At 52.1% G+C, this 17,112-nt stretch overlaps 7 protein-coding genes across 7 annotated transcripts; 3 read left to right on the top strand and 4 right to left on the bottom strand.

The window, feature by feature from the left end:
• Nucleotides 1-247: 247 nt before the first annotated feature.
• J4E86_004321 (uncharacterized protein) lies at nt 248-5,095 on the bottom strand (the record flags this gene model as incomplete). The annotated part of the gene is made up of 6 exons (XM_051444864.1): nt 248-910; nt 961-2,653; nt 2,707-2,798; nt 2,846-3,530; nt 3,581-5,018; nt 5,065-5,095. 6 exons carry the CDS (start codon nt 5,093-5,095, stop codon nt 248-250), a joined length of 4,602 nt encoding a protein of 1,533 aa, XP_051304489.1.
• Nucleotides 5,096-5,793: 698 nt separating this feature from the next.
• On the top strand, nt 5,794-6,991 carry J4E86_004320 (uncharacterized protein; the record flags this gene model as incomplete). Its single annotated transcript, XM_051444863.1, has 2 exons — nt 5,794-5,912; nt 5,959-6,991. 2 exons carry the CDS (start codon nt 5,794-5,796, stop codon nt 6,989-6,991), a joined length of 1,152 nt encoding a protein of 383 aa, XP_051304488.1.
• Nucleotides 6,992-7,249: 258 nt separating this feature from the next.
• Nucleotides 7,250-7,819, top strand: J4E86_004319 (uncharacterized protein; the record flags this gene model as incomplete). The annotated part of the gene is made up of 3 exons (XM_051444862.1): nt 7,250-7,445; nt 7,542-7,639; nt 7,778-7,819. The coding sequence occupies 3 exons, from the start codon at nt 7,250-7,252 to the stop codon at nt 7,817-7,819; spliced, it is 336 nt and encodes a 111-aa protein (XP_051304487.1).
• A 487-nt stretch (nt 7,820-8,306) lies between these two features.
• Nucleotides 8,307-9,836, bottom strand: J4E86_004318 (uncharacterized protein; the record flags this gene model as incomplete). Its single annotated transcript, XM_051444861.1, has 2 exons — nt 8,307-9,659; nt 9,765-9,836. The coding sequence occupies 2 exons, from the start codon at nt 9,834-9,836 to the stop codon at nt 8,307-8,309; spliced, it is 1,425 nt and encodes a 474-aa protein (XP_051304486.1).
• Nucleotides 9,837-11,126: 1,290 nt separating this feature from the next.
• On the top strand, nt 11,127-13,286 carry RFC4 (replication factor C subunit 4; the record flags this gene model as incomplete). Its single annotated transcript, XM_051444860.1, has 4 exons — nt 11,127-11,218; nt 11,272-12,115; nt 12,163-12,281; nt 12,821-13,286. 4 exons carry the CDS (start codon nt 11,127-11,129, stop codon nt 13,284-13,286), a joined length of 1,521 nt encoding a protein of 506 aa, XP_051304485.1.
• A 244-nt stretch (nt 13,287-13,530) lies between these two features.
• J4E86_004316 (uncharacterized protein) lies at nt 13,531-15,529 on the bottom strand (the record flags this gene model as incomplete). Its single annotated transcript, XM_051444859.1, has 5 exons — nt 13,531-13,727; nt 13,798-13,980; nt 14,030-14,795; nt 14,857-15,234; nt 15,287-15,529. The coding sequence occupies 5 exons, from the start codon at nt 15,527-15,529 to the stop codon at nt 13,531-13,533; spliced, it is 1,767 nt and encodes a 588-aa protein (XP_051304484.1).
• Nucleotides 15,530-16,123: 594 nt separating this feature from the next.
• Nucleotides 16,124-16,862, bottom strand: J4E86_004315 (uncharacterized protein; the record flags this gene model as incomplete). Its single annotated transcript, XM_051444858.1, has 2 exons — nt 16,124-16,745; nt 16,801-16,862. 2 exons carry the CDS (start codon nt 16,860-16,862, stop codon nt 16,124-16,126), a joined length of 684 nt encoding a protein of 227 aa, XP_051304483.1.
• Between the last annotated feature and the right edge of the window lie 250 nt (nt 16,863-17,112).

Below are 17,112 nucleotides of genomic sequence, written 5' to 3'. Positions count from 1 at the left end.
AATATGGAACTTGCAAACCCGCGTGGACCAATTAACTTGCTTGACGCTCAAGCAACAGTATCAAGCGCTAAGCCTCGTATTCGTTAAGTCGATGGCGCCTGCATGTAGGAGCTCAAACATCTTTCTTGGTCGCTCCAACTACCAATGTTTGTTAACTCAAGAATACAGGTCAACAAGATAAGTTCCTAGATTCTATAGTCCTTTCACGTGTCGGCTTCCAACATATTTGGCTGCACTTTAATCATCTCTACACTGCCTGCCCACTGCTCTCCAACCAAACCACACTCCTCGGACTACCTACACTCATCTCCCCAACGCCCACCGTACTACTCCTCACATCCGGCACAACCACAACACTCTCCCCGTAACTCAAGTAATCAATCTCGCAGTTCAAGATCTCCGCCTCCGTAGTACTTGACTTCCCCTTCTCCTCCTCCTTTGGCTTGATCTTCGCGCGGATATCCACATTCGGCAACAGCGTATTCCCCGACTTGAGCGAAATGAGCATGATGGGCCATTCATGTTCTTCGTCCTCCTTGGCAGTGAAATGCGCACGTCGTTGACCGGCGACGAGCCAGACTTCAGGATTCGCGTCGATGGTGTAGACGAAGTCTATGGGCTCATTGACTTCGGTGAGGTTGGCGGCGGAGAGAAGGCTGGATGGCGAGGCCCAGCGGCGGGTATGCGAGATGCGAAGGATGGTCATGATAGGCTGGCCGACGGTTGCGATTGTGGATTGAGAAGAGGATGAAGGCGAGTTCAGAGATAGGGATGCAGTGTGCAGGATGTGAGTCTGAGGGATTGAGACTGTGATGACCATCCGGCGGGGTGGGTTTGGCGATAGCGGAGCGATCGGTTGCTGTGTCGTATCAACAGTATCGTCTTCGATGAGCAGGATGATTCGGTGTTTCTGTCAAGACATTAGTGTACGCAGTCCACTCGAAGAAGACGAGTACCTACTTCATGCCACTTCTGCAGCCAGGTCTGCGTGTCATCACGGACGACAAGCGGTAAGCTCTCCAAACAGTCTGCCCAGCCAACCTCCTCGAACGCACCCAGATCGAGCCTCTGCAGTAATGCGATCTTTTCGTATTGCGATGGCAAAATGTGTTGCTCTAGTTGACTAGCGAAATGGTCGGTAAGCAAACGAGCAAGTCGATGAACTGGACTGTCTTCCACAGCCTCAGCAAACATCACCCGCACTCGTTCAAGGACGTCTTCGTTCAAGCATCGGTACTCAACAGCCAATGATAGACTGCCAGTGGTGGAAATCCGACTTTGTCGCTTCTTGGCAGCGTCCATCGTTTTTTTGGTGACTTTGTATGTCACTGCGACAGGCTGCTTCGGGAAAACATTGACAGCCTCTTTCGGACGCCTTGGCGCATGGACGTCGAACTCTTCTGATCCTTCTAATGCGACATCTAGAAGCTTCAGCGGTACATGATTGGCGGTCTTGATGTTGAACTTCGAAAACAGTGATTTGCTCTTGAAGTGGTCGTGAACGTTGACGTCTAGAGGCAGTTCAACAGGAATAACGAAGGTCGAGGTATACTGGAACTGTCCCTTGGCGGTGAAATAGTCGACGTCGATCTTGACAGTAAGGTCTTGCAATATTGTCTCCATATCGTAAGGCACCTTCAACGTCGCTGTAGTTTCGGCTGGCATGGCACCAATAGCGATGACTCCCGGCGTTGGCTTACTCTCATCGATCTTGATCTCTCCGGAAGCCACGCTTGCATTTGCGGTTCGCAGTCGTAAACCTGCAGAGGCAGACTTTAGCCGGACTTCTGCACGCGTAATCTCATTCCAGCCAGCTGAGCACTCGACCTCTATATGCCGCGGCTTGTCGATATGGATGAAGTGCGAGAGATAGATTCGGGCTTGGAAGGATTCGCTACGGGGGAAGCACAGTATCCGAGCTTTCTTCGCGGCTTTGAGAGAATGCGCAGAGACCGAAGTGATGATGCCAAGTGGAGTTGTCGCCTCAGCCTTTTGGAAAGGTTCGTGTACGAAGACGATACGCTTTGCTTCGAGGACAACCCTGTCGACCATGTACGGTCCGATTGTATTCACGTTGCAGCCGATCCACATGCGATTCAAGCCCTTCTTCAACTGTATAGCTCCTGTCTCCTCAAGCCATATATCTTTCGCCTGGTTCGAAACTGCGCTGACCAAGCGGATCTTGGCTGCGCGTATTTCGATCTCGTCTTCAAGATGGTGTCTGAATTGAAGACGCAGCTGGAACCCATCCTTATCATCGTAGTGGCGAACGTACGGCTCTACCGAGATGTCGCCAAAGTACTTCGGCATCTGGACCGTGACATCATAGGGTAGCTGTTGCGAATAGCTGATGAGTTCATGGAATACATCAGTAGTGTCCACTTTGTCGTCGTTCAGCCAGACACCAGGCATGTCACCTGCGTCGTTTATGCTGGCTCGTTTCGAGGCACTCTTGAACGCCATTCGACTCGCCGCAGACTTGGCTAAGAGATCAAGTACCGTCCGCACATATTCATCTTTTCGGTTGAGTTTCTTGAGGCAGCGTGCGTGCATCTTGAGCATGGTTGTCTCGACCGTGTTCCATCTGCTCTCCGCAAAGTACGATGCCATACGTCCAAAGTACATGGCGGCTGCTGCGAAGTCACCGAGTTCACTATAGTGATATCAGTATTTGGCCTGATATAATCTGAGAAGTGGCAAACATACAACCTGAGGGCAGCCAGATCCCCGAGCACGCTTTCTGCTGACTTGGTCTGGCCTGCGGCCATATAGTGCTTGACGATAAGATCACTCAAAACCTGTAAAAGTTAGCAACTTCATGCGGGATTATATCACATCTTCTGACCTCATAGAATTTTCGGAATTGCTTGATGGATGTCATCGCAGTGACCAGCGCTGCGGCAGATATACCGAGACGTGACTTCGAAGCTTCCCCTTCCGTTTCGGTACGAGATTGGTTCTGCTTCGATTCTTCCTCTTCCTCTTCCTCGTCTTCTAGATCAACCTCAGTGAGCTCTTCTCTAGCACTCAGAGATGCCAATATAGCATTCCAGCCAATATTCCAACCCATGCTCTTGCCTGCATGTTCGAGCAAACGTCGCTGAATTGCGAGCAGCTGCGCTCTGGTACCAGCCAGCTCCTGCAATCCATTCTTGGCAGAAGGGATTGTGCTCTGTTGGCCAGGTAGTGGCCGATCGTGATACTGGCCGTTCTCAAATACGACTTGTGCATTGGCTGCAGGTTGTGAGTATGGCATGTCTGATACTGGTCGCCCATGATTTAAAGATGTTGATCTGGATGGATGGATCATAGACTTCTGTTCTGAGACCTTCATCTTTTGTTCTTTGTTGCGGCCACCAAACGAAAGGCTCTTGCCGGAAGAGCCTGCCGATAGGTTTCCAGAGGACTTCGTAAATGGAAGAGATCCTGTAGATGTTTCACGCAAGACCTGTTCCAGCGCAGCGAAAGTCCACGAACGAACGATGTTCTCGACGAGATGATCAGGGAATGTGGTATCGTGAGCTTTCGCCCTACAGCGATGGATTAGTGCTGTGGTTTGACTGGGTGTAGATGGACTTACCCGTGAATTAGATCATCTCGCAAGAGCCGCCCAGCAAAGGTGATGAAGTTCAGTGCACGCGAGCAGAGTTCAGCGAGAGAGAACAGATCCTCTGAGTCGTTCCCTTGTCCGCCCGACTTCATACCGATAGCGCTGTCATCAGCCGAGCGCTGTATCACGCCGGCATTCGGTCGAGGTTGTAGCTTGGCTGCAAGGTCGGAACGTGCTGAGACTGAGTTTCCAAGCCTCAAGAGCAAGAACATCTGGCGAGCGAAGATGTAGAGCCTGAAGTCGAAGATCGAAATGTTGTTTGCAAGGATGAGACCGCGATAGTCTTTCTTCAAAGCGTTGATCGGCCTATCATCGTGTATGGATGGTCCTGATCCATCAGTACCATCCTGCTGTGCGATCTCTGCTGCTGTCTGATATATGTCGTCTGAATAGCTGAGCAAAACGCTTCCTTGCGCGTCTTCGCTCGACTGATCACGTATGACGCTGTCCAGACCGATGGAAAGCTCATCATAGCCAAGTAGCGCATCTTCAACCAGACCTACGCTTTCGAAGCCTCTTGCCAACCCTTCCTTCAAGATGAAGAATGTATTGAAGTTCCAACCAGGAAACGAGCGCTGCGCGTCGTTCTTGCGAATGTCTTCTTCATACTGGCTCACCCGGAGGTCAAACGAAAGAAGGATCAATACCTTGAACTTAGCGATGACATCAGCCCAAGCACGCTCTTGTTCCTGGGGGCTCTCAGTAATAGCAGGGGTGGCGGCAGGTGCAGCAGCTGGAAGCATGTGCTGTGGAACTCTCTCTTTTGGCACCCGTATCTGAGCTACCCGATCGGGTGCCGATTTTGACGAGACATTGAAGTCGGCGCGAAGCTTTTCCAGCAAGGTCGTCGTCCCGCGCGTCCATCTTGAAGCTGCTCCGGACTTCTCCTTCTCACCGGTTGTGGTACTGGACGATCCACGAGGCTGGCTTGCTGCCGGCGTCTCAGGCACCACAACATGTAGAATCAACCATTCGTATGCATCATGATTCTCCTGCGTGTTCGCCGTACTGCTTTGAGAAGGTGGGGTGTGTTCCTTCACCCACTCGCGAACTTGCTTGCGCGCAGTCGCCTTGTAAGTCTCTGAATCGTCGCATCTCAACAGATAGACCTTCAGATAAGGTGTTTGACGCAGTCCTGGGATCTGATGTCGTCTCTCTTTCTCTTTGTTAACCGGCCTGAAGATCTCATCCGTGTTCCTATTGGGCGTACCTTGGCCAGATGCTGAAGTCGACGAAGCCGCACTTGCAGCCTGTGCTGATTCTTTACTTGGTACGAGATCAACATGTAAGGAGTCGATAGACCGTAGTGGCCGTGTAGGAGCCTTCCAGTGCAAGTTACGAAGGGGCAATCGCGCAGCCAAGTCTTCTTGTATCAATGAAAAGACTCCTGAAGGGTCATGGTACTCGACTGTGAAGTATGAGTATAGGGGTGTTGAAGTTGCAGGGGTGCATACCCGTCACTTTAGAGCTCGAGAGCCCGTCCATCACCGTAGGTTCGGCTGGAGTTTGCCTAGAACCATCCTCTTTGGCACCCAGGGCTGGCGCACCATTTCCAGCCACACTCATGAAACGTGCACGATGGGATTATCGGTATAACGGCGAATTATGTGATAGACGTCGTTTGCTTGAGTGCGCGGGTAATGATGCCGTCGCAAGATGTACGTTGCGCATTCGGCGGCTTCACCGCTAGCCTGGACTAATCCAAATTCGGTAAGGACTCATCAAAGGTCTCCGCCACATCACGTGTGTCTTTCCATCAACCAGTCGCTGCACAAGCCTTCCACCCTCTGCCCATCACCGGTCAACAACCGTACACTCTCGCTTCACCCTGTTACCGATGGGAAGATGCGCCTATTCAGCCCTGTGCTATGCCTTGCAGAGTCGCCTCAGCTGAGCTCCGCTGTGCAGCCGTCGCATTCATCGCATTGGCCTTCTTATGAGGGGTCTGACATCTGCGCTATTTGAACGTGTTGTCGTGAGCTTCACTCCATATATTTAATCTCGCGTCCTAGGTATAGAAGGGCCAGTATGCTAGCGACTCTATCTGGGCGCATATTGTTCTTGTCCCTTACTCTGCAATAACGGCTTTTTGCCTCTGACTTTCGGACAGTTTGTCTCATCAATTACACGAATCCAGTCATCAGTTAGTTTATCGCTGTGACATCGTATTCGTCGTTCTCAAGATGGGAATGGGGGATTACTCGCCTGGCAGCATCTGGTACTATGCACCAAACAAAGCCGCGCCCGTACTCTTCATTATCCTCTTCTCCATCTCCGGAGCGCTACATGCGTGGCAGACAATGTAAACACCTTGATAGTCGCAGTTTTGCACTACTGATATCTCTCAGCAAGCACAAGTCATGGCGGACAACAGTCCTCCTGCCGTGGGCCGCTCTTCTGATGATCAGCGGCTTCGCAGTGCGTCTCGCAGGCGCTTACGACACTGACAATCTAGCATATCTCATAGCTTCGACCGTACTCATCATGTCCGGGCCGCCAGTGTACGCGCTCATCAACTACTTCATACTGTCACGACTCCTTTACTACATTCCTTACCTGGCACCTCTACACCCAGGGCGTGTAGCAACGACCTTCATCGGCCTCGATGGCGTATGCGAGATTCTCATCGGACAAGGTGCATGGCGTATGGCCAACTCAAGGTCCACCGATGCAGAACGGCAACTCGGCTCAGATCTCGTCACCGCATCGCTTTGTCTCCAGGCAGCACTCTTCGGTGCATTTGGTATTCTCGCTGCGCAATTTCATCGACGTGCCAAAAAAGCCGGCGTACTGAAGCAGGATCTACGCGTCGTACTGTACGTCATGTACGTGAGTGCGACTATCGTTACCATACGCTGCATATATCGCCTCGTGGAATACATCCTCGGTTGGGAGTCCTCCATATATCAGAACGAAATCTACTTCTGGATCTTCGAAGCTGTCATTATGTTTCTCAACACCACTTTACTCAATCTGTGGCATCCGGGTAAACGTCTACCTCCTTCCAACTCGGTGTTCTTGGCTCGCGATGGCGTGACTGAACGGAAAGGACCAGGCTGGGGTGATGACAGACCGTGGATCATTACCATCTTCGACCCTTTTGATATTTGGGGTCTGTTCAAGGGGAGAGATAAGAAGACACAGTTCTGGGATATGAGCGATGCGGAGTTAGAGGCGGCTCGGGCAGAAAAGAAGAAGAACAAGCGAGGAGTAGTGAACGGCTTGGTCGATCCTTTTCATCTTTGGGGTGAGAGGGGATACATTGGCAGGTATCTCAAGAAAGACAAGAGAGGCAGCACAAACGACGATGAAAGTGTGGTACAGCTCCGACACGCCAAGCAGCAGAAGTACAGTGGTAAAGGTACGAATGATGCAGTCTAAGGAGGGGCGCGGAAGATGATCAAATTTGTGGAACCTTCTCCTTACCCATCTATCGTTCTTATGATTGTCCATCTCGTTCTTTCATCTTACATACTCCTCAAAGGTTGTCGTAGTCTCCCGAACACCCTTTCGTTGAAGCAAACATTTAAGAGTTTCCATCAAGCAATCAATCACACTATAATAAATACTCTCTTACAGACTCTCTATGGCGAGACAAATTTCATACCGCTCTAACAGTAAGGAACTATGCTCAACAAGATGTTCTACGAGATATTCATCCCCTCAGTCCTCCTCGTCCTCATTGCTGCCATTGCGGCATTACACCACTACAGGCCAAAATTCTTCCCCGGGCTATGGAACACCCTACGCAACGCAGTAGTACGGCTTTACACTTACCTTCAACAGCGGTGGACCGAACGAACGTCACAAAGACAGCAAAACAGCAACGTTGCAAGTACGTCTCATACACAACCCGCTGACGGCGCGACACAGCTTCTTCCAGCGGCGACTTCATCACAACAGGCCTCTAACGCTGACCCATCCGCAACAGAGCAAGCGCCGCCGAGGGACGGCATCGAGCTTCAGCGACGTCCGGATACAGACATATCAGAGCCGTTGCCTTTCGAACCTCCCGCTGAAAACGAGCGGGTACATTATCCACATCAAGTAAATCGGATTTCGGAAACGGAGGTGCCTGAGGGACCAGGTAAGTCGGCCACCGTCGATCTTAACATTGAAGAGTGGCGAGATTTCTAACTTAAGCAGTGAGATGATGCGAATGAGTAGGCGGAGGACGAGCGTCAAAGTGACGACCTCTTCGGAGTGTAGTCTCGGCAAGAGTTGAAGCCGAAGGGAACGCGTATGGAGCTTACAGCATGAAGGCGGTTGTACGTAGACATTTTCAGCTATTGGCGGAAATACGGAATGGCGGCGTGATAAGTCAAAATTATTCATGCATGTGATGATGCGCGACTTGCGACTTAGTGATTCCAGGCGTTGAAGCTATTACGCGGCAGGCGCTACGCGTCCTGTCAGGCCCCGGGTGTCGTCACCATCTAGTCAAACGCGACTTTGGCTTTTACTATCACTAACCAGAAGTAACTTTGTGAGCGATGCAATAGACGTTAAAAATTCATGATAATGCTATGCTTCTATGTAAGCAACAGACCTACTTCCAGGTAGGTTGGTGAATATGCAAAACCCTTAACCGAGAGGTTGTAATCCATGCCACTCTTGATAACGCCAACGATGCACGTATGCATTGTAAAAAAGTTCATTACGCTGGACAGGTATTAGGAAAATTGTAGTCCGCACATCAGAAGCCGTTGAAACCCATGAAGATGCCCGCACCAGCGACCGCAGCACCGCCAACCCATGGGTTTGCAGTTGCGGCCGGCATGGCAGCGCCGGTAGAGGTCAGGATTCCACCGCCACCAGTTATGTTGGGACCATCGATTCTGGGTCCGCCAGTGCCGACAGCTGCAGTAGACACTGCGTTGGGAACACCTGTAGCGTTGGGTACGCCGTCAGAGCCTTCTTTAATCTCCTGGACGTTTTCTGAGGTGGCGTTGAAATTTGTCTGGGCAAGGGAAATTTCGTTGTTCTCAAGGTCGTAGACAACGTATGCGGATCGTAGGAAAGTATCGCCGAGGACGGCGACAGAGGAGCCCGCGGGCCCAATGCCAAGTATGCAGACGGGCTGTCCACGACTAACGGCAGCAACTATGACAAGCTCGTTGAGTGGGACAGAGATCGTGACACCGGAGAAGTTGAATTCAAGCGAGCCTTCCTGATTCGCAAGGTCGCAGTCGACAGTGGCTGCGCCCTGCGAAGGACGGTACTGGGCGCCGAAGGTCTGGTACAGAGCGCTGGCGACATTATCGGGAAGATACATCAAGGAGGACCCTGAGTCAAGCAGGACCGGTACGTTGGAATCGTTGAAGATAGAACCGTTCTCGCCGTTCTGTCCCATACCAGTTAGAGCGATGATGAATTCGGCATATTGTCCACGCTCTGGGATAATTGGTAGTGTCTGTAGTTCACCCGAGTACTTGTCGGTGTCTACGCCTCCAAAGAGAATGCTTCCGGTCGACGCATCCAGGTCGTTCAGCCATAGCGAGTATGCGTTTGAGTTGATAGTACCGTCGTCCTTTAGCTTTTGGGGCAAGTTGGGGTATGGTTCTAATCCGGCGCGTCCTACGGCAACTTCGTTGATGGTGTAGCCAATTCCGAGGATACCCTCCGGTGAGCTCGATACGTAGCCGATACCGAACTGCAGGTCTTCTACTGTCTGGCCGCCGAGGCGGAAGTTGTCTGTCGCGTAATCTCCTGACGCGCCTGACCCGTCCACATATGAGATGTTGAACGCGCCGTTCACGTAGTTGTATGTCGAAGAGTCGTTCGCGTTGTATGTGCCCGATTCGCCGCACTGGTTGCCGCCTTGGCTACACAGATTCGAGTTCACTGAGTTGACCCAGAGATCGCTGCTGCCGGTGTCGATGTGGAGGCGGAAGTTCTGTTCGGGGGTGCCTAAGCTGGCGTTGGCGAAGTAGAGTGTCTCGAGGTTGTCAAGTGTTTGCTGGACGACATTTTGACGTCTTCGTAGCTGGTCGTGTGCGACAGGATTGACATTTCGGCGCTGGGTATCCAGGCGCACTACTCTTGGGTTCTGGAAAAGTCAGCATCGCATTCGACAAAGCTCTGGTGATGCGCACGAGGCGCTGCGGGAGGATTCGCTTCGCAGTGAATCTGGGGTGCCAAGAGTCGCACTTACCTCTCGCGGTGCAAGCCTCACTGCTACAGCCGACGACGCCAATTGCGCCGCCAAGAACGTCGAGTACTTCATGATGTGGTTTCTGAGAAGAGGATCCTAGGGATGTGCGTCCGATGTATACCACGGAAGTGAAAAGATCCCTGGTGTGGCTTGGTAAAACCTGACGCACGAGTAGTCGGAGTTGGGTGAGGGCGGCAATAGCCTTGTGTTTGAGATCGCAATTGAAGTCGCAAAAAGCGGAGCGCTGTCCAAGCACAGTGCGAGTAGAGGATGACAAGGGAATAATAGCGACAAAGCAGAAACAAACGAGCTGTGACTAGGAATACAGTCGATGCGAAGTAGAGGCGCAGGCGCGAGGCTTTAGTCGGCGCAGGGGGCGTTCGAGCCTTGTGATGACGACGCGTATGATGAGGTCAAGTCTGGACCTGTAACGGATTCTGTGGCCCTTTAGTGCACCTGCCCACGTAACAAGCATGGGCAGCCGCCGCCATTTCCGGGCCTAAAATCGCCAGCCAACGGGGCTTGTGTGTGCCTTGCTGGGGGATCCGCAGGGCGTGGCGTTGCCTCGATTACGAGACGATTCGTTTGTATCGCAAAGCCAAGCGCTTGGTGCCGATGCTGGCATCCCTTGCCGCCGTGCGCCGCCTGCGCCTTGTTCGCGCTCCAAGGCTGCGCCGACAAGGCCAACATTACCAGCGACATTCAGCATTCACAAGTTTCTCAGCAAACGTCTGGGGCTGCTTCTACACAACAGCTCGCTGTCATGCGTGGACGTGGTAGGTTACGGACCGCTTCCGTCAGCCGCATACGTCACCCTGTCAACTACCAGGATCCCAGTGTCTTGACGCCGTCGCCATGTCGCAAGCTACTAGAGCAATGCAAATAGCCCGTCTGTTAGCGACTGACGAGCGATCGGGTGGTTTCTTCAGGCGCCCGATGCTCGATGGCTGCGCCTCTCGAAAAAGACGTTTGGGGCTGAAACCTCAGGACCTGCAGCATCGGTCGGTACCTGAAAGCCCATCTGGCATGCCAACTGAAGATCCCTCGAGAGGATCATTTTGTACTATGCGTTGTACAGGCGTGCAGGACAATATGTGCAAGAACATAGCCTCGATTTGTACCGACGCCAGTGTGTGATCTGGAGAAAAAATCCCGATCTGATCTATTGTGCTACGAAAGTGACGTCGCGTCGGACGAATCTATCTTTAGCGCCAAGGGCATGATATTTCGCTGCCGCGGCTGCGCGTCGATCGTGCCCGGCTCACGTGAGCACTAGTCCCAAGACGGACGACCCGTGAAAGCGCGTTTGCAGAGCATCGCGTGTTTCGCGTCACCCCTCCAAGTCAACCACCACAGCCCAAAATGTCAAAAGCCGAGTCCTCCAAAGCCGCTGCCAGCAATGGCGTCAAACCCAACCCCAATGCGGCCGGCGGTGCAAACTACGAGCTGCCATGGTAATTCACCGCTCCTGGCCTTCGCCAGCTGGTTCAGACTGACATCCTCCTAGGGTAGAGAAATACCGTCCCGTCTACCTCGATGATGTCGTCGGCAATACCGAAACCATTGAGCGCCTCAAGATCATCGCAAAAGATGGCAACATGCCCCATATGATCATCTCCGGGATGCCTGGTATCGGCAAAACCACGTCCATCCTCTGTCTCGCACGCCAACTCCTCGGTGATGCCTACAAAGAGGCTGTCCTCGAACTCAACGCCTCGGACGAACGTGGTATAGACGTCGTCCGCAACAGGATAAAGGGATTTGCGCAGAAGAAAGTCACACTTCCCGCGGGCAGGCAGAAGCTGGTCATCCTCGATGAAGCGGACAGCATGACCAGCGGTGCACAACAAGCTTTGAGGAGGACGATGGAGATATACAGTGCAACAACCCGATTTGCATTCGCTTGCAACCAGTCAAACAAGATCATCGAGCCGCTGCAATCGAGATGCGCCATCCTCCGATACGCCCGCCTTACCGATGCGCAAGTCGTGCGCCGCGTCATGCAGATCTGCGAAGCCGAAGACGTGAAATACTCAGACGACGGAATTGCGGCACTAGTGTTCTCAGCAGAGGGAGATATGCGACAAGCCATCAACAACCTGCAGTCGACATTTGCTGGTTTCGGCTTCGTCAATGGCGACAATGTCTTCAGGGTGGTCGACAGCCCGCACCCCATCAAGGTGCAAGCCATGATCAAGGCGTGCCATGAGCAGCGTATCGACGATGCTCTGACATCACTGAAAGAGCTGTGGGATCTGGGATACTCGTGTCACGACATCATCAGCACAATGTTCAAAGTTACAAAGACGATTGACACGCTGAGTGAGCACGCAAAGCTGGAATTCATCAAGGTGAGGGTTCGCAACGGGCGATTTTTACAGAGGCTAACAGCAATCAGGAAATTGGCTTTACCCATATGCGCATCCTTGAAGGCGTACAAACCCTTCTGCAATTGTCTGGCTGTATTGCGCGCTTGTGCAAGATCAACATGCAGCCCCAGCTGTTCGCACTCCCTACGTCGAAATGAAAACGTTCCTTCGAAGCATCTGCAATATTTAGCATGGAGTTTGGCGTTCACATCTGGCGTACGTAGGCCTGTACAGGCATATCCTGGTGCAAACGCTGTTTGACGACCTTGACATCGAAGTTCTGTTTGTCTATCCGCTCCGATTCCCAGTGACTTGTTTTGCTACGAAAAGCCTCTAACCACAGTCGGCGTCGATGCCTACATATTGCGAGGCCTCGACAAATTGTTCCACGCGTCGTTTGCACAAACGTGTATCGTGTCCTGTGTTTTTAGCAAACTTCTTTACTACATATCAGCAGGCACATGAACTCACATCGATGGCTCACTACAGTCAGAATCCACAACTCACTATCCATCCCACGACCATGTCTGATATGCAAGAAAATCCCACTCCTGCTGACCAATCCTCATCGGCTATTTCATCGACCATGTCTGATGTGAAGGAAACCCCAACCGCTCCTGACCAATCCTCATCAGCTATCCCATCGGTCACGTTTGATGTGATGAAAACCATTCCTGACCTCGACAGATCTCCACTCTCAATCGCTCAGGCCACCAAGGAGATGAAGCGACCTCCTCCCATCGACACCTCACATAACTCGACCATCGACATCGCAAAGATCACCCCACCAGGTCAAACCGACAAGTTCCCCAAGGAGGCTCTAGGTACCTATACACCCAAAAACGCACCCGTGACAGACGCCATGATCGAACGCACATACCAAAGCATTCTACGAGGGGACTTCGGCATCGATCTCAACACGTTCAAGCCCGACGAGAACGACCCGGATTACGATGTACGAAAGCACTTGTCGTTGGTGCAGCTGGCGCTGTTGGCGACGATGCAGGATGACCACCAGGATAGGATCATCGAGGCTATCCGCGATGATGCTGATGGTAGCATTTTCTGGAAGGGACCTGGTAGTGAGGATGCTGGGATTGGATGGCGGAAAGATGATGAGGAGTTCAAGGCTGAGATCTGTAGGCAGCGGTGATGAGCATGATGGGCGATTCTCGTGAAGTCTGCTCTTCGATGCAGGGGCTAAGCTGAGGAAGGGCAAGAGATGATAGATCATTTGGTACTAGGAATAAGTCATGCACGCATCACTAGTCTTCATGCATATTACGCAGAGTAAATTCATAAATTCTTTTCATTCGTGATAGTCATGCACACCACTTTGATGAAGCCCAACGCACTGGAGACCAAGGCTACATTGACCTCGGTGACAACAGTACGACTTAGTACCCCGATGTCGTCGCAGGATAGATAGGCGAAGGGAAGGCCTGAATGATGGACGACGTAATCGGCACGAATGATTGCGTGTGCGTTGCATTCGCAGGGCCAGAGGATGTCAAGTTGGCAGTGACCTTCTCCTCGCCAGTCGCGATATCGTAGTGGTACAGAGTACGGTTGAAGTATGCCAACGCGGCAACAGCTAAAAGTCAGGTTAGCAAAGCTCGTGATCTGCCCAGACTGGTTGGGGCAGAGGTAGCAAAAATACTTACGCTGGTAGTAAGGGATCTCATGACCGGCCTCGTAGACGCGCGCAAAGCTAAAGTTGCCATACTGGCGTACCTCGCCGTATTCCGTACCATCAACCAACATAGGCGCGTAACCTGCGGCACGGAACTCGTCGCTGTGAGTGTACTCCATCGCCAGACTGATAGCTTCACCACCAAACCAGTTGCCTGAACATGTCAGAAATCTCAAAACCCTGATAGGGCAGGAAGAACTTACAGATGTAGTCAGCATCGCCATACGCCAGACTAACATGCACATCCTGGCTCAGCAAGTACTCCAGATCGAGCCTGAAGTTGGGGTAGATGAAGTCTCCCGTGTTTTGGAAAGCATAGTATATGCCATTGCTACCAGAGTAGTTGAGTGTAACACCGAGAGCATCCTGGATTTCTGCAAGGTTCAAGTAATCGCCGTAGTTAGAGGGGGGTGTCGGGTCCTCGTACGTGTGACGGATATCGTAGACGCCGCGGCCTGAATAATAGTAGTATGGAGATTCGACGTTGTCACGGCACATGTCTGCTGCTTCGTTGCAGATCTGCATCTCGCCTGGTGTTAGCTCGGCTTCGGTGATCTTTGCATCGGCGTGGTAGTAGGTGGTGTTGCCTTCGGCGGCAGCTCGGCAGAGGGCGATCTGGTAGAGACATCCGTTGTACATGTTGTTCGCGAACTTGGCGTACGAGTAAACGGTGTCGTTATACGCCTTGATGCCGTAAGTGTTGTTAACAGCGAACTCGGGGTAATGCTCGGCTTGGATGGCCTCGTCAATGATGCCGTTGATTATGCCGAGCGAGTTGAAGTTGAGTGGGTATCCGGGCATGCTTCCGTTCTCGATCTTCAGGTTCTGGTTGTAGAAGTAGCTGAAGAATGCTGGGCCATAGTGACCGCCGTACGACTCGGTGAATAGGTTGAAGTCTCTTGCAGCATCCAAGTCTCCAAGCTTGGCATCAAACTTGGGAATGGTGGCCAGAAGGGCTTGGAAAACGTGCTACATGTATCGAACGAGATTAGCACTAGCCAAAGGAGTTCGATAACAGGTTTTGGCTCACCCAGACAGCAACTGCGGCGAGATCCGTAGTATCAATAGTACCAGTGTTCAGCGGCTCGAGCAGAGGCCATCGACCAGTAGCGGGCCATTCGCTAGAGTTGTAGTGGAAGTCTTCGGAGAACGAGTTGAAGCTTCCGACACCTTGCTTCTGGTAGCTGAAACCAGTTCCGACAGGCTGCGAGATGTACAGCATATTCGAGACATTGTTCCAGCTGTATGGGTTGTATACTGCTGTAAGGTTGTCATCGATCATGCAAGGTCCGTTCTCCTCGAATAAGCCGATCAGCGAGTCAGATCCAGGACCTCCGTTCAGCCAGAGGGTGAACGGGTCCGATGCTGGATCATTACGAGATTCGAAGAACCAGAAGAACACATGGACCTATGTGGCATTAGAATAAGCGCTTGTATGTATGGGTGAGATTGATACGCACATCAGGTGTCAAATCCACATATCCAGAGTAGCTGTCCACGCCTGGAGTGGTCTCGCAGATACCAGGATTCTTGTACCGAATAGTGACATTGTTCGGAGCAGTCGCGGTCTTGTAGTCGCTAGTCTCTTTCGGCAAGTACAAGTGGTCGCTCCTCTTAGTCCATTGCTTCTGAGAGACAGCAGCAGCTTGTAGGGCGAGGCTTGAAAGCGCCAACAAAGGCGTCACTACCGACTTGGTGAACATGCTGAGAGCTGCAGACAAATGGCGCAAGAGCAGTGAGAAGAGTGTGAGAGCAACTTACCCTAGCGTATTTAAGCAGTCTTGGAAAAGGCTTGTCAAAGCTTGTCATTATACGCGCGTTGAGGTCACTATCTTGACTTTTGGCGGGGTTGTCGAATGAGATGGGCTCGCGCGTCGGACATGGTTTCGCTCCTGCCTCAACGGGCTTAGGCATTCCGTTCAGCACCGGTACCATGCTCTTTAAAGCATGTAATCTCACCAGCCTCGCTCCGCGATGTTTATTGCCGAAGATAAGTTGCTCGGGCCGGCAAAGCTTTTGCAGAACATGTCGTCAGCTTGTAGGGATTGTCGGGTGAGATCACCATATGCGGCCAGAGTGTTCGGATACGCTCACTTGCTCAGTACGTACTACGGGAACGATTCTCAGACCTTTTGATTTGTAGTGTAGTCTAATTAATCTACATGGATGCATTTACTAATACAGAGTCCACCTGTGAGATTCTGTCTAACCATCTAGCACCGACGTGCCTTGAACCATTTTTGGGGTTTGAAGAGTGGAGTTATCGAGCCTTTCCGCAACCTTGAACCACATACCCTTTACTGCTCCTCCCAGGTCAAGTTGAAGCGTCCAGGCGCACTCTGATACTCCTTCAGATGTGTTATCACTTCGTCGGCGCTAAGAGCCTCAGAGATGATGCCAGCGTTGGTAGGCGCAACGAAACCGCTGGTCACAGCATTCTTGACCCACTCAATGAGACCACTCCAATAGCCGTCCACGTTGTACACGATGACAGGCATGTCGTGGATGCCTAGCTGGTTCCAGGTGGTAATCTCCATCAGCTCCTCAAATGTTCCGTAGCCTCCAGGTAGAGCAACGAAGCCGCCGCCCGGTCCACCCTTGACGACTTCCTGAGCCATCATCTGCTTTCGCGTATGCATGTCCTTGACGACAGTAGTGCGTCCATATTTGTCTGCGTCGATAGAGTGGCCGTTAGGGTTGGCAGGGTCGTTGTGCTGCTCGAGTTGAGTGAGGGCGCCGGGGATGATGCCGTGGACCGAGTCGGGGCCCGACAGCGAGACGAGGGTTCGTGCTACCTCGCCCATGAGGCCGACAGTGCCGCCGCCGTATACGACCTTGGTGTTGGCCTTGTGGAGAGCATGCGCAAGTTGCCTCGCTGCCTCCATGTGGACTGGCGATGTGCCACTGGAAGCGCCGCAGCTGTATCACAGTTAGCTATTCGCTCCATCAATCGGTTGACGTCCTGTCTACATACAATACGGCAACCACGGGCTGCTTGGCAGAGCCATTGCTAGCTGTTGCGTTGTTGTCCGCCATGGTTGTTCGGATGGTTGATAGAGATGCTCGGAACGAGGGAACTAGAGTCGGAACGCGGGCTGTCAAATGCAATTGACGTGTTGAGGAGGGGCGGCGACAGAAGCTTGAGAGGAGCCTCTCCAACGGAGGAGGGGTTAAGGCAGCGGTAGCCCCATTATAAGGTCGTCAAGATGATGTTAGGCAGCACCTTTTGCGCAGCATTCTCATCAACCCATAGCTGCAATCCCTTGGTGAAGGGTAAGCTCCAAAG

Source organism: Alternaria arbusti, assembly GCF_024043155.1.
Source record: "Alternaria arbusti strain BMP 1465 chromosome Unknown scaffold_4, whole genome shotgun sequence".
Classification (NCBI taxonomy): domain Eukaryota; kingdom Fungi; phylum Ascomycota; class Dothideomycetes; order Pleosporales; family Pleosporaceae; genus Alternaria; species Alternaria arbusti.
The sequence above is the reverse complement of the archived record's forward strand: the minus strand, read 5'-3'. Positions and strand labels throughout refer to the sequence as shown.